General features: G+C 40.0%; 1 protein-coding gene across 1 annotated transcript in view; it reads right to left on the bottom strand.

The window, feature by feature from the left end:
* LOC124787684 (baculoviral IAP repeat-containing protein 6) overlaps positions 1-23,179 on the bottom strand; it is a 329,612-nt gene that overhangs the window by 281,364 nt on the left and 25,069 nt on the right. The window contains exons 9-10 of the mRNA XM_047254541.1: positions 20,794-21,680; positions 6,335-6,613 (exon numbers count right to left, since the gene is read on the bottom strand). Coding sequence (XP_047110497.1) covers positions 6,335-6,613; positions 20,794-21,680 — 1,166 coding nt within the window. The remainder of the gene's footprint in view (positions 1-6,334; positions 6,614-20,793; positions 21,681-23,179) is intronic.

The raw sequence follows: 23,179 nt of genomic DNA, 5'->3' as shown, positions 1-23,179 counted from the left end.
AGAGGTAAGAATAACATTTAAAAACAAAGATGATGTGACTTACCAAACAAAAGCGCTGGCAGGTCGATAGACACACAAACAAACACAAACATACACACAAAATTCAAGCTTTCGCAACAAACTGTTGCCTCATCAGGAAAGAGGAAAGGAGAGAAGGAGAGGGAAAGACGAAAGGATGTGGGTTTTAAGGGAGCCAGCGCTTTCGTTTGGTAAGTCACATCATCTTTGTTTTTAGATATATTTTTCCCACGTGGAATGTTTCCCTCTATTATATTAAGAATAACATTTGTAAGATATTCCACCTGGTCATCACAACTGGTGAAATCTTGTTCTTCGAAGGTCGTCATGGAGGAGTGAAGCTGCTACTTGGCCTTAGTAGGCTGCCATTTGGGTGTGCACGTGGGTGGAGTAGGAATCAGCAAAAGGACAGCACACGGGAAATGGTCGCTTGGATAGCTGTCGGACAGAATGGACAATTCAAGACAATGGGAGGCTGGGCAGTGCAGAAGGATAGGTCCAAATGGGAATGGGTGTGCGAGGAGTCTGAAAGAAATGTGGGTGCTCCTGTGTTAAGATACAATAGGTTAAGTTGATTAAGAATATCAGCCAAGAGGGCACCTCTCTGACAGATTCTGGGAGAACCCCAAAGGGGATGGTGCGAGTTAAAGTCACTGAGCAGCAGAAATAGGTGTGGCGGCTGGCCAGTAAGCTGGAGGAAGTCTGCCCTGGTGACATCAAGTGACAGAGGGAAATAGATGGAACAACGGAAAATGGTCAAGTGAGGAAGGAAAAGCGAATTGCAACAGCTTGAATGTAGGTAGTCAGGGAGATGCACTGACTATGATCATCATCCCATATGAGCAGCACAATTCCCCCATGGAATGGAAGCTGACCTCGAGGGAAGGTCAAAACAGACCAGGAAGAAATTTGAAAGCTCAAAGCAGTCGCGAGGATGCAATTTTGTTTTTTCCTGACGGCAGAGAACAAATGGACGCTGCGATTCTAAAAGCAACCATAAGTCCTCTTTCTTGGGTTGAAGGCCGCGAACGTTCCATTGGAGGAGAGTCATGATGAGAAAAAACTGAAGGGGTGTCACCTCGGGGGCTGCCGAGAGCCAGCCTACAAAGACTCGCTGCTACAGGGCGCAGAGGTAGGAGGATACTACTCCACGAGATTCACAAAAGCGTCAGCTTTCTTGTGCTGTCAGCCTGCAGAGTCCAAGGCAGAGAAATGTTTGGCAGTGCACACCAGTGACACAGAGGCCAGGTGGAGGAAGGTATCATGTGGCGACACTGTCAAAGAGGATCTTAATAGAGTCAGCGAAGGAGAAGAGCATTTGCCATTGTTGGACTTCTTTGAGCCTTTCCAGTTAGCAGAGGAAGACTCAGGTGTTAGTTGGTTGGAGGGATGTAAGAAGTCTTGACAGGAGTATCCCATCTGTCCTTTATGGCCTGCTGATTTTGTAGCCAGTGACTTCGCCCCGTTAGGCAAGAGTTTGATGGCTTGTTGCACAGTTGGATGAGGGGACGGTGATGCTGCCATGACAGTGGGGGATTTCAGAAACTCAGAGCTGAATTTGAGGTCACCTGTCTGCGTGACATGTCCTCCATGGAGGGAGATGTAGCAAGAACAGTACAATAAGTGCCACACCGTAGAACACAGGCTTTGCGACTAGCCAATAATTTACGTGCACCCGGGTAATTCAGATCTCCTGGACAGCCCACTCATCGAGATACACGGGACAATCTCGAGATGCGGCGGCATGGTCGCCATTGTAGTTGATACAGCGGGGAGGAGGCGGCGGACAACTGCCCTCGTGCGCATCCCTACCACAGGTGACACATTTGGCTGGGTGTCGACAAGAAATTTTGAGTGTGGTTGAAACGATGACACTGGTAGCAGCCCATCGGGTTTGGAATGTATGGTTGGACTGTGATAACTTCATAGCCTGTTTTGAACTTTGATAGAAACACCACTCTATCGAAAATGAGAAAAAGAATGCACGTGGGGACTAAGGATGCATCTACCTTTTTCATCACCCGATGGACGGCAATGACACCCTGATCAGAGAGGTATGTTTGGATTTCGGCCTCGGTCTGACTGTCGAGCAGCCTAATGTAAGTAACATCACAGGAAGAGTTCAGAGTTGTATGGACCTTGACACGAACAGGATAGACACGGAGAAGAGAAGTGGCAAGCAGTTGTGCTTGAGAACCAGAAGTAGTCTCCAAAAGCAAAGTGCCATTCCGCAAATGACAGCAGGATTTCACAGGGCCGGCAATTGCATCAACACCTTTCTGAATAAGACACTGATTTACCATTGTGAAGGATTGACCATCTTCAGTACATGAAACCATGAGGAACTGTGATGCAGCTGGAAGGTGCACTCGCCTAATGTGATTGTACACACCTCAGGCCACAACTCCCAAACACCTGACAGAGGGACCATTCAGCAATATGGAAAGGTTGCAGCTAAGACAATCATCCTTCCCTGGACCTGGACTGTACCATGGGGTATGTGGAAACCCTACCTGTCAACCTGAGGCTGGGAATTACGTGTTACCCAGTCACCTGTTATGCTTCGGACACGTGGGCCAGCCTGCAGGAGTACACAGGGATGAAGAAGAAAAGGAGCAGCCTCAAATGCCAAAGTGGAGAAGCATAAAAGGTGAACAAAGAAAGGAAAAGGGAATGAAAACAGTGGTGAGACTGTTCTTTTGTCAGCTACAAACAATGCGAAACATTCCCAAAAACACCCCAGACATGATCCCCACAAGAGGAGGATAATTTTGGTCCGGGAAGGCCTCAGTGAGGTCCTCAGCATATCTGGATGTGGGCTGCTAGTCACTTTAAATACTGCCACCACAAGTGTCAGTGTCTTGAAAGGACGACAATGTCTTGAAAGGAGGACATAAGATAAGCATCATCAAAAGCAAAACGAAGATCATGGAATGTAGTCAAATTAAATCAGGTGATGCTGCGGTAATTAGATTAGGAAATGAGACACTTAAAGTGGTAAAGGAGTTTTGCTACTTTGGGAAGCAAAATAACTGATGGTGGTCGATGTACAGAGGATATAAAATGTGAAATGGCTATGGCAAGGAAAGCCTTTTTGAAGAAGAGAAATTTGTTAACATTTAGTATAGATTTAAGTATCAGGAAGTCTTTTTCTGAAAGTATTTGTATGGAGTGTGGCCATGTATGGAAATGAAACATGGATGATAACTAGTTTAGATAAGAAGAGAATAGAAGCTTTCAAAATGTGGTGCTACAGAAGAATGCTGAAGATTCGATGGGTAGATCGCGTAACTAATGAGGTGGTACTGAATAGAATTGGGGAGAAGAGGAATTTGTGGGACAACTTGACTAGAAGAAGGAATCGGTTGGTAGGACATGTTCTGAGGCATCAAGGGATCACCACCAATTTAGTATTGGAGGGAGCATGGAAGGTAAAAATCATAGAGAGTGATCAAGAGCTGAATACACTAAGCAGATTCAGAAGGATGTAGGTTGCAATAGTTACTTGGAGATGAAAAAGCTTGGGCAGGATAGAAGCATGGAGTGCTGCATCAAACCAGTCTCTGGACTGAAGACCACAACAACAATGACACAAGATGAATCTTCTGTAGCAAAATAACTCCTAAGTTACACCAATTAGTGAATTAAAATAACATCAGCCGCCCAGGACCAATACCATCATTTGGTTGCTAAAATAAACACAGAACTTTATCACACTAAGTGTGAAAAGAGTTTGGATTACAGTTTGTACATATTTTCATGAATCTGGTTGCCTGCTAGAAGCTCAGTAGCAGCTATGTCACTTATCCTTTATCACAGAAAGTAGTATTTGTAATGGACTGGAGCACATGCCGACTTTATAAAAGACCATCATCCAGTTCTGGTTCAAGACATGAATGGGAATTTTCTCAGGGCAATGACTACTGATGTCACAAATCTCAAGAACAGGTTACCAACCATCCAATATTGTAAAAACAGGCCCAAATGGAGACAGCATGCACACTTTAATTGGGAAGGGCCTGTATAGGATTATGATTGTTCCAACATACATAAAGAGGTTAATTCACAGTTCTGTTGGATGATTCACACTAGGAACGTAGGGAGAAATCATTTTCTATGACAATAATGCATAATATGTAACTGCAGGAATCTTTCAGGTCCCAGATATTACCTGCACCAAGAATATGAGATCTGTGGGCAACCACTTCCTCACAAATTCTTAAGGATACAAAGGGTCTGCAAACATGGACCAAGCCAAAAATCAGAATAATTAACATACATATGAATGATAATGCAGATATGTCTCAATGGCTGTCACTTCTCAATTCTCCCACGTTCCTCTTACTTATTCTCATTTTGCGATTTGATTCAGGAAACATTCTTTTGAACGAATTCATTGTTTCATTGCTTTTAGCGACATACTGTGTCTGTCATAAGTAGCTGATTTACAATATATTTTTTCTGTGTAAAAGAGCTCAAGAGACGACACTGATTATAAAATAAAACTTATACTGGAGCTCCATCTTACGACGGTACAGAAATTTAACACCACCCCCCCCCCCCCCCCCAAATGAGTAATCTCATTTAGAGAAGTACTTCTACATTAACAGGCAGAAGTTTCGTTCATTTAAGCTCAACCCTTATGGAGAAATTGCTCACTAACAAGGGGACCTTCCAGGCTCAGAAATTCAGTTCAGGATGAGACTTCGCACATTGCTAGTATACCTCAAGAGTGTCCACTCAAAGTCTTAAAGCGCACTATCCACAAAATTCCTAAAAAAAAAAAATTAGGGCTCTAAAGTTTTAAATGTAGCTTGTATGCACTGCACATATGGGTCATAGGTAGCACGGAATAGATAAGTGAAGTAGCTCAGTCAGTAGTGTGCTAGGCTTTTTTTTTTTTTTTATGAGATGGCTGTCACAGGCTACTTAAGATGTGACTTACACTCATCAATACTGTCTTTTTAAAAAGTTGAATTATTTCAATACAAGTTTCTTGAGGTGAATTGAAGCACTGATTACTGCCATTACTATGTTAATATAAAATTTGGCAATGTTATAAGCTGTGGAAAGGTTACAAATATTAGAATTAAAGTCAAGAGACCGGTGTGAGTGTAATTCACATTTTAAATAGCTGTTACAGCCATTTCATAAACAAAATAAATTGTTTATGATTTAATTGATAATGCTTTAGGTCATTAACTTTATTTGACATTTGTTCTAATTTTTAATACAATTAAAAAAAAAAACATGAAATCATACCGGGAGGTAGGTAGGATCGAAAACAGATAGGCTGCATGGCTGTCTAGCACACTACTAACTAAGCTGCTTCAGTTTTCTAATGCTTTGCTACTTATGACTCATATATGCTGAGCGTATGAATGACGTTTAAAACTTCAGGGCCCTTTTTTAGGAATTTTCTGGATAGTATGCTTTAAGACTTGTATGAGTGAACACACTTGAGTTATGCTACTAATGCTACTATGCAAAGTCTCATCCCAAACTGAATTTCCAAGACCAGAAGGTCCCCTTGTACAATTGTGTGTGTGTGTGTGTGTGTGTGTGTGTGTGTGTGTGTGTGTGTGTGTGTGTGTGTGTGTGTGTTCGCAGTATGTACAAGTGGATTTTGAAGTCACTCATATACAATTCTTAGAAGATCTGTCAGCGAGAAAAAACTTTTACTTAATAAACCTACATTCTACATGCGAGAGTTGGAACTTAAATAGTGGCAACTATTTATTCACAACTGATACAAAAGAGTTACATGTTTGCACCTGTAACTGTCCTTCATAATAGTCAAGAGCGTTGTGTAGAACCCATTGCCAGCAATGAGGAAGGTGTAGTATACTGTTAGCAGAGCCTGTTCTGTTGATGGTGCGAATGGAGCGGTCTACTGGCTGTCAAATCTCTGGAACAGTTCTGAAGCGAATGTCACGAATTGGTTCCTTCATCTTCAGGATCAAATCAAAGTTACAAGGACTTCAGTCTGGGGAGTATGGTGGATGGTACAGTACTTCCCAGTCCCATTGACCGAAAGAGCAGCCACAGCTTGCGCAGTATGCGCCCGCTCATTGTCATGCAAAATGATGGTTGGGTTGCACAGAGCCGCTTCTTTCTCAGAGCTGGTCGCAGGTGATGCTTCAAAAACGAGCAGTAATACTGTGCACTGACTGTCTGCCATGGAGGAACGTAACGCGTTAGGATAACACCATCACAGTCGTACACGAGATTCACCATAACTTTAGACTGCTCCATTCGCACCATCAACAGAACAGGCTCTGCTAACGTCATCTGTAAGGAAATTCATGCAACAAACCTCAATATCAACATCCATTTTACTATCACTTTCATCAGTTGCAGGTGCCTTCACATCAACTGCTCCTGTTGTACAGACAACAACAAAAATGTGGCCACCATCTAACGTCGGATGTATACTTGTGATAGTGAGGTTGCCAGCATTGCGCAACCTTTGTGGTATGGGTAAGCACTGGATGGCAACTGGTTCCCGGTGAGTCTCTGCCACAGGCGGTACACTCACATTACCAGAATTTCCATCACTACCACCAAGCATTTCTTTCTTTGAGATACTTCTAACCTGTGGAAAGACAGAATATTAGAAGCATGTTATCATTTTTACAAATGCTTGTAATTTTTATTAGGAATAGGTCTTGTTTTACTTATTACAGCCAAAAATTAATAGCTTTCATCAAATCTGTTCCACTTCCAAATTATGTTTAAATTGTGATAATGAAATTGCACAGTCAACTGGTATTCTGACAAACTGTTCTGTACCTGGATCAAAATAACTGTTTACACAGTTGCTACCACTGCAACAACCAACCAGAGAATGTACTTAGTCCAGGGTGTATACGCGGACAAGGAAAAAAAACTTCCCGGATTTCCCAGTTAAAAATACACCTTCTCCCAGGTGAAAATACACTTTTTACGTGTTAAGTGATAGTATACTTTTCCTCGGAACTGTAAAACTTATCAATTCTTTGAATGGTTCCGGTTTTATACACCGGCGCAGAATTTCCCGGCAGTTTAGAAAATGAAACTCGGGGGAAAAAAACAAGTTTTAGACAGACCTCTGATATGCAGCAATATGTACACAGCATATTTTCGTATTACGAAAGTACAATTTCGAATTCCACCAAACACTGTATGTTACTTTCCGAAGCATCGAAATCGAGATTGCGATGTGCTTTTGTACGCCAGTCATAGCTCATGTCACGTGATCTTGCCAGCTGATGACAGCGGATATTCAGAGCATAGGACACGTGATGCAGTCAGCCAATAGCAATGTCACTGTTAAGTAGCACGAACACACAAATAGGAAAAGAAAAGCTACAAGAAAATAAAAGCTTTCACATATAATATTGGTCTCTAAGATTAATAAGCTGCAAGAGAAGGTAAGAATTCACATACAATGTTTATCTTTTTACACGTGTTACACTTTAACATACATCACACAAATGTGCCAATAAAATTTTTAACAGTGACATGAATATCTTATTTTCTGGGCTCGAAATTCTTCTGAACAGTCATCCTCAAAGAGTTGATTTTTAAATGAGAGTCAAGTGCTCTGTGATTTAAGAAATTCATCGTACATTCTCGCACATAGTTCATCTTGCATAAAAGGAAGTTTACTTTGAAAGTAACACTTTTCAAACAACATTCGCAATATTTTCTCACGACCTGTTAGAAACAGATTCGTTTCAGCAGTTGCTAGAGAGCGCCAGATAATAGGCGTCATTGCACTTGCGCAACTACGATGATGCAGGAAGCCTGTAGGTTAGTATGTGTAAAACATTAAAAGATCTTACATTATGTCATAAAAGAAATGAGACATTAGAGAATACTCCAAGTGCATTGGAATATCATGAACCATACTAAAATGCATAATTGGGCTTAAAGTGCACATTCATGTGTCCAGATTCAGATGTATATTTTCTCGGAGCACAAGCACTGTATTATCTTATGTTTGGTTCTTTATTATTTGAGTCTCGGTCCGGCACACAGTTTTAATCTGCCCATTCTGGAAATTGACTACAGACTTTTACCTTACTTCATGTCTTGGCTCTGAACGAGGCAAGATGCATGGGATGTTCACGAATGATTTGGTTGTCAAGCCAATGCAATTATGAATGTGTTTAATTGAGTCTAACGTTTGATGACGAAGTTGATTTGCAGAAGTTTAAATATTTGTATGAGAAAAAGTAAAGTTGTTTCCTGTGAAAGTTAAAAATATATCATAATTGAACTGAAAGTACTCTGCGAGTACCCAATTATTTCAAGAGTAGAGAAATAGTAAAATAAATTCCTGTAACCAGCAATAGTCTTCGGAGAAGAAGCTTTTGGGAGATCGATGTAGCTGATTATCCAGAGAAGAGGATGGGCTACACACATCACATAAGTCAACTGATGAGAGTGAGGTGTGAATTGTGAATGAAATCCAGTTTAGCACCACTTCTCATGTCGTCAAAACTTTAGACCACCTCCCTCAAGAATTTGAGGCAGGATGCCAAAAATTTAAAAAATCGACTTTTCAAAAATGTGTTCATTTTGTAGCACACATCTTTCTGAAGAGTCTGATACATAAAACATATGTGTTTGAGGAAATGTAAGACATGTTATTCGGTTTTAAGTGTGTCAGTGCAGTGCCACAACTCTTCACACACCATTCTTCTATCACATGTCACTGTATCTCATTCTGTGGAATTCAAACACGTAATATTTTGTAATGGATGCCATCAAATTATATTCAGGACAGTGGAAATTAAAATGTCCTGTGGTGCCTGTCCTGCTCCCAGTCGGTCTGTCTGACATCTTTGGGATCATTTGTAACCGGGAGAACAAGAACTCTTCAGAAAATTTGCACTCTTTATTGCCTATTAGCTAATAAATGGCTGTTTTGTGTGTCATTAAATTAAATATAGGATACATAAAACTAGTAAAGACAAGAGACAAGCAAAATCGAACACATTTCCTCACTCTTTAAGTCCTAGCATTTTTTCCTCTCTATCTTGCTACAGCTTTACATGGCGTGCTTTCCTTTCTGGAAAACAGTCTATTACCTCATCAAAGTTTGTCAAATGTTTTGCTACGTGAAAAAATGAAATGTCATTATGTAACACTGAAAAAGCTGTTACTCGTGAAAGTAGTGCCCAAGACTGGTGTGGTTTCTCGATCTGATTACGTGTATTTCGTCACTGTCTGCTAGACAGAACGAAATAGGCCTGCCTAATATTGCAGCAATTGTAACAAACACTAAATGAAAAAGACTGGTTTGGCACAAAGGGTCATTTTTATAATGTTGTTGTTGTTGTGGTCTTCAGTCCTGAGACTGGTTTGATGCAACTCTCCATGCTACTCTATCCTGTGCAAGCTTTTTCATCTCCCAGTACCTACTGCAACCTACATCCTTCTGAATCTGCTTAGTGTATTCATCTCTTGGTCTCCCTCTACGATTTTTACCCTCCACGCTGCCCTCCAATACTAAATTGGTGATCCCTTGATGCCCCAGAACATGTCCTACCAACCGATCCCTTCTTCTGGTCAAGTTGTGCCACAAACTTCTCTTCTCCCCAATCCTATTCAATACTTCCTCATTAGTTATGTGATCTACCCATCTAATCTTCAGCATTCTTCTGTAGCACCACATTTCGAAAGCTTCTATTCTCTTCTTGTCCAAACTATTTATCGTCCATGTTTCACTTCCATACATGGCTACACTCCATACAAATACTTTCAGAAATGACTTCCTGACACTTAAATCAATACTGGATGTTAACAAATTTCTCTTCTTCAGAAATGCTTTCCTTGCCATTGCCAGCCTACATTTTATATCCTCTCTACTTCGACCATCATCAGTTATTTTGCTCCCCAAATAGCAAAACTCCTTTACTACTTTAAGTGCCTCATTTCCTAATCTAATTCCCTCAGCATCACCCGACTTAATTCGACTACATTCCATTATCCTCGTTTTGCTTTTGTTGATGTTCATCTTATATCCTCCTTTCAAGACACTGTCCATTCCATTCAACTGCTCTTCCAAGTCCTTTGCTGTCTCTGACAGAATTACAATGTCATCGGCGAACCTCAAAGTTTTTATTTCTTCTCCATGAATTTTAATACCTACTCCGAATTTTTCTTTTGTTTCCTTTACTGCTTGCTCAATATACACATTGAACAACATCGGGGAGAGGCTACAACCCTGTCTTACTCCCTTCCCAACCACTGCTTCCCTTTCATGTCCCTCGACTCTTACAACTGCCATCTGGTTTCTGTACAAATTGTAAATAGCCTTTCGCTCCCTGTATTTTACCCCTGCCACCTTTAGAATTTGAAAGAGAGTATTCCAGTCAACATTGTCAAAAGCTTTCTCTAAGTCTACAAATGCTAGAAATGTAGGTTTGCCTTTCCTTAATCTTTCTTCTAAGATAAGTCGTAAGGTCAGTATTGCCTCACGTGTTCCAGTGTTTCTACGGAATCCAAACTGATCTTGCCCGAGGTTGGCTGCTACTAGTTTTTCCATTCGTCTGTAAAGAATTCGTGTTAGTATTTTGCAGCTGTGACTTATTAAGCTGATAGTTCGGTAATTTTCACATCTGTCAACACCTGCTTTCTTTGGGATTGGAATTATTATATTCTTCTTGAAGTCTGAGGGTATTTCGCCTGTTTCATACATCTTGCTCACCAGATGGTAGAGTTTTGTCAGGACTGGCTCTCCCACGGCCGTCAGTAGTTCCAATGGAATATTGTCTACTCCGGGGGCCTTGTTTCGACTCAGGTCTTTCAGTGCTCTGTCAAACTCTTCACGCAGTATCATATCTCCCATTTCATCTTCATCTACATCCTTTTCCATTTCCATAATATTGTCCTCAAGTACATCGCCCTTGTATAGACCCTCTATATACTCCTTCCACCTTTCTGCTTTCCCTTCTTTGCTTAGAACTGGGTTTCCATCTGAGCTCTTGATATTCATACAAGTCGTTCTCTTATCTCCAAAGGTCTCTTTAATTTTCCTGTAGGCGGTATCTATCTTACCCCTAGTGAGATAGGCCTCTACATCCTTACATTTGTCCTCTAGCCATCCCTGCTTAGCCATTTTGCACTTCCTGTCGATCTCATTTTTGAGACGTTTGTATTCCTTTTTGCCTGTTTCACTTACTGCATTTTTATATTTTCTCCTTTCATCAATTGAATTCAATATTTCTTCTGTTACCCAAGGATTTCTACTAGCCCTCGTCTTTTTACCTACTAGATCCTCTGCTGCCTTCACTACTTCATCCCTCAAAGCTACCCATTCTTCTTCTACTGTATTTATTTCCCCCATTCCTGTCAATTGCTCCCTTATGCTCTCCCTGAATCTCTGTACAATCTCTGGTTCTTTCAGTTTATCCAGGTCCCATCTCCTTAAATTCCCACCTTTTTGCAGTTTCTTCAGTTTTAATCTACAGGTCATAACCAATAGATTGTGGTCAGAGTCCACATCTGCCCCTGGAAATGTCTTCCAATTTAAAACCTGGTTCCTAAATCTCTGTCTTACCATTATATAATCTATCTGATACCTTTTAGTATCTCCAGGGTTCTTCCATGTATACAACCTTCTTTCATGATTCTTAAACCAAGTGTTAGTTATGATTATGTTGTGCTCTGCACAAAATTCTACCAGGCGGCTTCCTCTTTCATTTCTGTCCCCCAATCCATATTCACCTACTATGTTTCCTTCTCTCCCTTTTCCTACACTCGAATTCCAGTCGCCCATGACTATTAAATTTTCGTCTCCCTTCACAATCTGAATAATTTCTTTTATTTCATCATACATTTCTTCAATTTCTTCGTCATCTGCAGAGCTAGTTGGCATATAAACTTGTACTACTGTAGTAGGTGTGGGCTTCGTATCTATCTTGGCCACAATAATGCGTTCACTATGCTGTTTGTAGTAGCTTACCCGCATTCCTATTTTCCTATTCATTATTAAACCTACTCCTGCATTACCCCTATTTGATTTTGTGTTTATAACCCTGTAGTCACCTGACCAGAAGTCTTGTTCCTCCTGCCACCGAACTTCACTAATTCCCACTATATCTAACTTCAACCTATCCATTTCCCTTTTTAAATTTTCTAACCTACCTGCCCGATTAAGGGATCTGACATTCCATGCTCCGATCCGTAGAACGCCAGTTTTCTTTCTCCTGATAACGACATCCTCTTGAGTAGTCCCCGCCCGGAGATCCGAATGGGGGACTATTTTACCTCCGGAATATTTTACCCAAGAGGACGCCATCATCATGTAATCATACAGTAAAGCTGCATGCCCTCGGGAAAAATTACGGCTGTAGTTTCCCCTTGCTTTCAGCCGTTCGCAGTACCAGCACAGTAAGGCCGTTTTGGTTATTGTTACAAGGCCAGATCAGTCAATCATCCAGACTGTTGCCCTTGCAGCTACTGAAAAGGCTGCTGCCCCTCTTCAGGAACCACATGTTTGTCTGGCCTCTCAACAGATACCCCTCCGTTGTGGTTGCACCTACGGTACGGCTATCTGTATCGCTGAGGCACGCAAGCCTCCCCACCAACGGCAAGGTCCATGGTTCATGGGGGGGGGGGGGTATTTTTATAATGACAGAATATAATTCACGAAGTACCAATATCAAATGCCTATTACGCTTACTACAAGCAAAAAGCTTTATGTTGAAAAATAGTTTCACAGTTCATTCATACACTCCAGCTTCTCAAGCATGAGATTGAAAAGTAGTAGTACAAAATTTTTATATAAATTTGGAACTGTCATATTCTTCTATAATGTGTGTGATGCCCCCGTTTCTTCTCCTTCCTCGTTCTAACAATCAATCTTGTCATCACTAATTCTGTAACTATTCCTGCTAGTGTCAAAACTTATTCTCTGGTTAACTTCACTAACCTTTAGAGGTGACAAAAAATAACGTTACTGATAGAAATAACCGGTTACTGAGAAGTAACGGTTACTGCGATAACCGTTCCTCTGATTCTGGCAGTTATTTCAAAAACTGTCTACTGTCAACAGTGCCTCGTGCTATCTGTTGACCGAAGATCGTACTGCGCATTTGGAAGGCGTTCTATAGGCCATGGGAATAACTGTGAGACTGCGCGCCATCTGCTGATAAGAACTGTGTACTATTTCGTGGGCCTTCGTTACTTTTAGCACAAACAATTGAATAAAGTTAATGTCCGAGCGGTGGCTGATTGGAGCTGCAGTACAGGCATTAACAAGTACAGTCGATCCCTTGAGCCAACACATTATGTGTTAATTTAGCTTGGACGGTTAGTACAAGGAGAGTTACCATAAGGAATTCGAGCGACTATGGAAATAACTGTCAGAGATTGGTATTCTCCTCTGGCAGTTAACGTTATTGGCTCACAGTTCTCGTTCTCTGGCAGTTATCGGGCTACCAATACAGGTAACCTGGAAGTTGGTAATGGAATAACTGCGTGTCTGTGTTCCTGACACAGTGACTCCAGTCTTAGACCCCGGTGATATTTCCAGAAAGGATATTTACTGGAGCGAACAAATATTTTCATACTTCTTCGGAAATAGCCGCTGGCCATTGCGAATGATGTCGGAAAGTACAACATAATACATTTGAATATAATAATTATTATCCTCATCATTTGTCAGGAGATTGTCAAAATATGTGAATATATTACAGTAATTGCTAATATTTACAGAATTGATACATTTCCAGAATAAAACACAGTTACGCACTTTTAATAAATTTATCATTCACAGAATACCCAATCAAGACTGTTGCGCCCAAGTGCTGTCAAAACTGAAATATAGCAGAATTTTTACTTAAGCTGGTCTATCAGTCTCTGTTAAGATATTCCTCTAAAGAGTAGGAGGAGGGGTCAATGGAAGCGTCCAATTCCACCCGTCTGCTTTGACGTAAAGATGTTGTGGTGTGTGAATGTCATTACGGCATGGCGTTTATGAGTTGGTTTTTGTGTGTGTGAGTGCGGGGGGGGTGGGGGAGGGGGGGGGGTGGGGGGGCTGGCCAATCTAGTATGCAGAGTATGCAGTGCCGGAATTTGCTGGTGGTAATTAATTTTTTTTCTAGTTGTGATGTTTTGTGTATTTGTGGAATATCGAATGTGTTTTAATTTATGTAGGGCTGTTTGATTTGTGGATTTTTGGGGTTGTGGCTTTGGTTTTATTTTTCGCAGTTGTAGGTGTTGGTTTTTTGGCATTAGTAGTTGTGGACCTGTACAGGTCACCGGAAATGACCGAATCCCATTTTCATAGTTGTAGGTGTTGATGTTTTGGTATCGTCATCTGATGTTGACCTATGTAGGTCACGGGAAATGTCTGATTCCAATTTTCGAGCTTTTAGTTGTGGGTACTGGTGTTTTGGTATATGGTTGACCTATATTGTTCAAGGGAAGTGTCCGATTCCTGCATATTTTGTTGGTGTAGCGGAATGCTGTTTTTTTTTTTTTTCTTTTTGTTCTTCATTTTGTGTTTTGGGATCATGGTGTGTTTTTTTTTATTAACTTGTCCTCATCCTAAAACCCCTTACTTCCCGCAGTTGTCCCGTTGGTTTGATTGTATTTTTGGTGGGAGATATTACTGTATCATTTATATGTATCTTCGTGTTTGTTGCGATGTGTATGTAGTGACGTCATAGACACACTTAAAATAGCCATTTCCGGCATATTGATAATGTCCTGGGTCAAAGAGCACGGGTGGAATCGGACACTTCTGTATCAAAAAGTCTTTCAAACACTCTGTAAACCATGCTTTATCTGAAACCAAGTTTTTAATGGTTGCTGATTTGCTGGCAGTTTATTAAAAATGCATGTTCCTGAATATTGGACCCCTTTTGGACCAAGGTAAGTGATTTTAGGTCTTTATGTAGATTGCTGTTCCTATTTCTAGTACTGATATTATGCATTGAGCTATTGGTTGGAAATACTTGTAACAAATTTCATTAAGGCATAAATCTATTAGGAAGCAGTGGTTAGAACACAAAGGTCCTTGAACAGGTTCCTACATTATGTTCTTGAATTTATACCACAAACGATTTTTATTACACTCTTTTACATGTGAAAAACTTTTGCTCCGTTTGATGAGTTACCACAGAATATGATCTCTTATTAAATAATAGAATGAAAATATGTACGCTTTTCTATATTTATGTCTCCTACATCTAACATTATTCTCACTGTAAATACAGACTTGTTCAGGCGCTTCATCAATTCTGTGGTATGCCCTTCCAGACTGAATTTATTATCGAGTTGTAGTCCCAGAAATGCAACTCTGTCAACCTTTTCAATCTGCATGTCTTCATGTTATAAACATGCTGTAGCTGGAGAAATCGAGCAATTTCCAAATCTCACATAAAACTTGGATTAGCATACTCACACTTTGCCCAATAGGACTATCTTGTACAAGACAGGAGTAAACGAATCCATCACATTATGTATATTTTTTGTTGTATTACAAGGCTGTACACTTATTATATTAAGTGAGCAGCACAGGAAATTAAGATTCGAATTTAACCTACAGTATTCAGTTTACATATTACTTCATACTTATAAACGCACATTGTTAACATTTTACTTAAACAGTGCTGTGGCGAAGTTCCGCGTACTTTCTGTTGCAGCTGCGAAGATAATATTTCTAATAGCAACCGATAACCTACATACATACGATATGAAACACTAATAATCGTTCTAACATCAACTAAAATGTACCCAGAGTTAATTAGGTAAGGTTATGACACGATTCATACGATATTCCTGCCATTTCACACTACTCGCACTTATACTGATAACTAAACTGATGGATTCCAACTATGTCGTTATTTAACTGTAGCCCCATCAGAGTATTCAGTATTCGCTAGTGAAAAATAACTTGACAGTTATTAATAACCGTTAAAAATAACGGTTATCAAAAAATAACTGAAACTGTGATAACCGTTAATCCAGAATAACCATTTCGCCCACCTCTACTAACCTTGCCACAATCACTGGTTTAGTTATCCCACATTTATTCTCTGGTTAGGCGTTATTTCGTGTTCGTACAAAGTGTTTTCAGCGGTACTCCCAGAATAGAACTTAAGCGGCTGTTAGCTGGGGACTGTACAGCTGGCCCTTACTAGTGTAGCGTTCTGGCCAAAAATTTTCTTTCAAAATTTCATTTTCTCAGGTACACAAAGAAGATAACACGTAATCTTACTTACCTGTGAATCGCATTAGTCATTTATTTCCACTCTGGTAGCCTGAATCTATTGAATTCGCTAGTAATTATAACAACACTGATCATTCGCAAACCCTGTCAGCCAAATAACAGCAATTGGCATTCACCCGTTCGGCTTTATCCCATTCCCGTTCGGCTTTATCCCACTCAACTCATATGGCCCCGTCCCCTTTTGTCTGCAGGAAAGTTTATTTCTAGATGCGGCAGGCAATACGAGCAAAAAAGGCAATTCCCCTGGCAGAGATATCACATACACTATGCATGCATTCAAAAATCAACTTACGATTCATTCAGAAATCAACTTAGAATGTGTTCAAAAATGTTCAAAAACCAACAGGGATGCATTTCAAAATCATATGAATAATCGATAGACCAATGTGCACTGGATGTTAGGCACTTTGTGAAACAAGTTTTTTTTCCTCAAAGATATGAATTTTGACGCCCCCCCCCCACCCCCACCCTTGAATCTGCTGCCCAGTTTTTCCCCCTGCCTCCTAGATCCAGGCCTGTTGCGCATGCGTGAATCTGGCAGCTTGGGCGCGCCAGAAAAATTTTTTCGGGTAGCATCTGGCTGCTTGCTCCCACTGCTTCTATAATTAACAGCCACACTTCTGTCTCTAGTCAGACGCGGGAGAAGGTACTACTCATACGCAACTCAACTTCACATGTGCATGAGCTCGCTTGCAACTGCTCAAATAAATCTAATTTTAACAGTTGTGACATCACGCTCATCGGCGGCAATTTGTTGTTATGACGCATTGCATAGTCTACCTAAAGTAGAGTGTGTCTAGCAGCAGAATAGCCGATTTGCAAGGAAGGACTCAATAAAATTAGTAACCCTCCACCAAAGACTTAGCTGTGTTGTGCCACTACATAAGTAATGTCAAAGATTATATCCGTCTGTGGCACATAACTTCATGCAGAGCCACATCCAGTAGGATAAGGTTATCCAGGGTAAAATGATGACACTCCCTGAACACCACTGGAAGCCACTCATTCATAACTTTCTTCCTCTGTACAGCATCCTCAACAAGTGCCAGTTACCATCCATCAACATGTTTTTCCTAGATAGTTTGGGAGAGCAACACTATAATTACTTGTGAAAGTACTATCCCTCCCTAGTTTTATGAGTAGAACTATGTTGGTCTCCCTTCACAAATCAGAGAAACAGCTCCTGTGTTTTCAACTCAAAAGATGAAAGAGGATCTCTTGAAATTTTATACAACTGACACACAGCAGTGCATAACAGCATCTAGACCTAGGGCTGCACTCTTAGCAACAAAGTTTTTTTCCAGCTTTCACAGATGGAAATGAGGCACTGATAAAAGGTTTGTTTTTATGGAGAGAATATGAAACAATCTAAAAATTAAAATCCAGTTTGGTCAAAATTCCTAACACATTAACCATGAGCATACTGTTTACATTGTTTACTTTTGAATGTGTTATGCTAAGCTGCCAATAAAGTAAATGCTCACAATTACAATGCATTCTTTCTCCATACAGCAAGTCATTGAGACTGTTACATTACTGGTTTTAACAGCACTGTCTTAGCAGTTAATGTCTGTACTTTAGATTGTTATTTGTTTTCCTGGCATCAAAAGGCCAAAGCCTTTGGAAAAACTAAATGAAGATTGGGGTTTATATTCCTTTGAAAATGCTATATCCAGGGTGTATACGCAAACAAGGAGAAAAAAATTCCTGGATTTTTCCCAGATCTCCTGGTTCAAAATGCACTTTCCCAGGTGAAAATACATTTTTTCTGAGTCAAGTGACAGCATATTTACCCTCAGAACCGTAAAACTTATCAGTCTTTTGAATGGTTAAGGTCTTTTACACCAGAAAAGAACTTCACAACATTTTAGGAAATAAACCGCAGAAAAGAAACGCATTTTGGTCTTTGATGTACAACAACATGTACACTGCATAATTTCATATTACAAAAGTATATTCGAATTCCACCAAACAAAGTACGTTAGTTTCAATAGCATTGAAATCGAGACTGTGATGCGCCTTTTGTAAGCCAATCGCAGCTCAGGTCACATGATCTCGCCAACTGATGATAGCATATATTCAGAGCATAGGACATGTGATGTAGTCACCCAACAGCAACATCACTGTTAAGTAGGGCGAAGACACAAATAGGAAAAGTTAATGGATTAAATTAATATGATCAGAGTAGCTACAAGAAAAGCTAAGTTTTCACATATAATACTGGTCTTTTTTTGCGCATGTTTCACTTTAAGACACATCAGACAAATTGGCCAGTAAAATTTTAAATAATGACATAAATGTCTGGTCTTCTGGGCTCCAAATTCTTCTAAGTGGCTGGCTCTCAAAGTGTCAAGCTTTAAATAAGAATCAAACACTCCGTGATTTAAGAAATTCAAAGCACGTTTGCAGACTTAACATCATTCATCTTGCATAACATGAAATTTACTTTCAAGGTAACACTTTTCAAGCCACCATTCGCAATACTTTCCCGAGATCCTGTTAGAAGTCATTTAAGCAGCTGTCAAAGAGTGCCAGACAACAGGCATTGCTGTGCGTGCACAGCTATGATGACATAGGAAGCCCATATGTTCATACGTATATAGCATTAAGAGATCTTACATGATGTCAAACGAAAGTGGGCATCAAAGAATACTCCAAGAGCATTGAAATTTCATAAATCATACAAAAATGCATAATTTTCCTTAAAGTGCACATTCATATATACAGATTCACAAAGAAGAGGCCCCAACCTGATATTAACCTTTTCAGTGTGGTTTCGGGATGCAAATTTTCTTGGAGTAGCAGTACTGCATTATCTCATATTTTGTTCTTTATTATGGCATAATGCCATACGTGCCAGAAGACAAAAACATGCACCTGAAATTCAGCAAACAGTTGGCACCAGTCACCAGTGTTTCAAATAAATTGACTGCTTCTGCAGAAAAAGATTACCCAAAGGCAAATTTCTTTTGCAAATTGACAAAAATAAATTCATTGTTCTGCAAGGCAATTAATGCCTGACTACCAAAAACCTAGAAATAAAATAAAATCAGAAAACAAACTAATAACATAATTTAGCCTTCCATAATTATGTGAATGTACTTCAATTCAACTGATAGTTCCCAGCCACACAGAAATCCATTTTGTTTTCATTTGATGTGAAAGATGTAAACAGAAAGGAAACAGCAAAATTACTAAATATAAACATGGGTCACTTGGAAATTATCCCCCTCCCCACTACAGCCCAGACTGGTCTGCACATGCACGAATCTGGCAGCTTGGGTGCACCACAAAAATTTTTCCGATAGCATCTGGCTGCTTGTTGCTACAGCCACATTTCAAGTAACCAGAAGTGGCAGAAGGTACTGCTCATATGGTACTCAACTGCACGTGCACATGAGCCCACTGGCAAACGAACCTAATGTAAACTGTTATGATGTCACGCTCATCGGAAGCAGTTTGTTGTGAAGTATTGCATTGTCTTCATCCTAAAGCCTTTGACACACTTTGCTGCTGGCACACAATCATGTTTTGTTGTTGTTAAGGGCACATTTCCTTTGCAACTTAAGCTTTGTTTTGTCCCCCCCTCACCGTTTATGTTTTACTGCTGCAGTATTATTCTACAGTAGCAGGCTAAAGAAAAATTCTTTGTTAGAGTATCAGTTCTTACCAGACAAAACAATAAAAACTTAACAGAAAACCAAAACAATGAAAATTTCACAGAATTATAAAAATTCCCCAGGTTATTACCAGTTTTCTCTCGGATGAAAATTTTCCAGGTTTCTCCCGAATTTCCAGGGGTATGTACACCCTGTATACATTAACATCAGTATAGCATTAAAAACTTTAAGTACCAACATCAGCCAAAAAAATCTTGCACAACAAAGTTAAGCTATGAAACTGTTTTAGTATCTAGTACTGAAGAATATTGCCTAATGCTAATACCAATGTTACTGCAGATGCCTCATTCTCAAACCAGAACCTTAACTAGCAACAGTAGACAAATACAGCTTTTAAACTATGTTCAAAAACATATCTTCAGAAACGGATATCTTCTGTCTGCCCACAAGGTGACCATTTCATCAGATGCTTCATAGCCCACGTCAAGATAAACCGGATTCTCTGTAGTATTAGGCTTATAGTCTAAGACCACAGTTATCAATCTCATTTCAATTAAAGTGGTATTTGATTACTATGCAGAATTTTTAACAAGGCTTTAAATGTGCAAAGTAAATTGTTGCCAACTATATACAAGTTATTTCAAATGAAGTCATTATTTTTATAAACAACTACAAATCCCATAATTCAAAGGAAAGGATATTCCAATACTGTCTCTAGTTACAAATAATGCTATGGAAATATAGATGTAGACACAGATGAACATTCAGGTTTTGAAGCCGCATTTATAAACTTTCTTTTTCATGTGAAAGTTATTCACACGTAATATAAAGGTACTTAAATAAGATATTTTAAGACATAAATGCATCATTGAGCCATATTTTCATACCTCAAGAGCACAGTAATTAATAAAAATGAGTGCTCACCTTTATGATGACAGGTGATGAACTACCTTCAGATGTGGATGGATATTTTGACATATCTAGACCTCCATTAACATTGCTGAAAGTTACATTCAACATAGAACTGTCACACGCAGTGCCACCACCACTACCACTTGCACCTTGTGATGAGCCAGATGGAATCACAGGAGGACCGTATAAACCCGCACCTGATGGCGCTGAACCAGAGAGAAACTCAACACTTTCCAGGCAGTCTGGTGGAGTGTCCATAACAACATCTGCTACAAGGTCATCAACACCAGGTACATCAAACATAAATTTTGACAAAAATATCTCTTGATAAACGCCATCCTGGCGAGTGCCTGAAGATGTACTTGTTCCAGTGCCAGAAACAGCCTTTTTTGAACTACCACCACCTGCAATTCCCTGATTTTGTCCTCCTCCACCACTACTTCCACTTCCATCATCTGCAGTACTATCTCCCTCACATCCAGCAGAACCACCATAATGGTGAAAATTATACACTACAAGGAATGGACACCTTCCATGGGAACAGGAACTAACTGTATGACCTGCTGGTGACTCAGCACTATCCCTCACTTTCATTATATCCAGAGATGCGCTTGCCAGGTTACTCGCTTCATTCACGTCATTCATTGCACGCACTAATGAGGAACAACAACCCCCACTTCCCCACACATCACTTGTATTGGGTGAACTTCTTGATCCAACACTAATCCCTGCGATGAAAGAAGGTCGGAGGCGGTTGCTCATGCTGTTGGTAGCCTTTGAATGTTGCTTGGGACCGGCATGGTTACAACTTTGCTGATGTTGCGGCCCACCAACAATTGACAGTGCTGTAATTTCCAAATCCAAATCTTCACACACCATGGGCAGTGAAAATATGTTGTCTGAAATATTCCAGAAAAAGTACATGTTAATTTAATAATACTCTAATGATAGGATTTAAAGTCAATGGATAGCATCATACAGTAATAACCACCACAATTTACACAAATTTTCTAGGATGCAAGTTAAATAAACCTGCTTCTAATCAAATTAACACCTGCGTAGACAAAACGCAACTTTAAAAAATGAATTTCACTTTCACGTTTGATACCTGTTTCACCTATGATGGAATGGGACAACTTCTTTTATTTAAAAAGATTGTTAATCATAATAGTTATCTTCATGACAAACAGTACAGCAAACCCAATAATCTGAATTCTATTCATATAGCAAAGCAAATTAAATATGAAAATATTTGTGTTGTCAGATACTAAACAAACAATTACATTGGTCTGAAATAGTACACTAGTATGGAGAAGTGTAAAATGTAAACTCTTATGGGAGAAGGTGTAAGACATTGCCATCACAATAAATATAACTAGGGAGGAAATTTGATATATATATTTAAAAACAAAGATGATGTGACTTACCATACGAAAGCGCTGACAGGTCGATAGAAAAACAAACAAACACATACATACACACAAAATTCAAGCTTTCGCAACAAACTGTTGCCTCATCAGGAAAGAGGGAAGGAGAGGGAAGGACGAAAGGATGAGGGTTTTAAGGGAGAGGGTAAGGAGTCATTCCAATCCCGGGAGCGGAAAGACTTACCTTAGGGGGAAAAAAAGGACAGGTATACACTCGCACACATACACATATCCATCCGCACATACACAGACACAAGCAGACATTTGTAAAGGCCTTTCTTTGTAATTTTATTCAAACATCAGTGGTTGATGCAGAAATGCCGTGTGCCATCCTTCTTCCCAAAGACAACAAGAGAGAGCCAAGAACACTCTGAAGGCTCACTGATGTCATCTTGCAGCTTCTTCACCACTTCCTCCCAGATTATCTTGTTCAACCTATGACCCCCCCTCCCCCCCCCCCCCCCCCCCCCTATGTAAACACTGGCTAACTGGTGGATGATCCCTAGTGTCGATACAAACTAGTGGATGATCCCTAGTGTCGATACAGTATTTTGCTGTGGGCCACTTCATCAGTTCTCTCTCCACCCCAGATCTAAAAACATGCGAAAACTGGCAACGAGTGATTAACTCTCAACAACGTTGTTCCTCGGACAACCCAGATCCTATTGGCAGTCTGATAGTAGTTTCTCCATCAATAAAACTAAGCTGCCCTTCCCAGACTGGTTTGGTTGCTCTATTCACATATCTTTAGGGATAAGTTGGGCTGCTTTGACAATTGCACTCTGAAACCAACAAAAGCTTCATTTAACTGAGCATCCAGACTGATGATTCGAATGTGCCTCAGAACTTCCAGTTTACGACAGCTGGTGATGCCTGCACAAAGTTCCATCCAAGAACGACATTATTATTACATTTTGTTAAAACAATAAATCTGAAAAGCTGTTCTTTCTGTACACTGGTAATTATTCTTG

Source organism: Schistocerca piceifrons, chromosome 1 (assembly GCF_021461385.2).
Source record: "Schistocerca piceifrons isolate TAMUIC-IGC-003096 chromosome 1, iqSchPice1.1, whole genome shotgun sequence".
NCBI classification, from domain to species: Eukaryota; Metazoa; Arthropoda; class Insecta; order Orthoptera; family Acrididae; genus Schistocerca; species Schistocerca piceifrons.
Note: the sequence above shows the minus strand (reverse complement) of the source record. Positions and strands in the feature narration are given on the sequence as shown.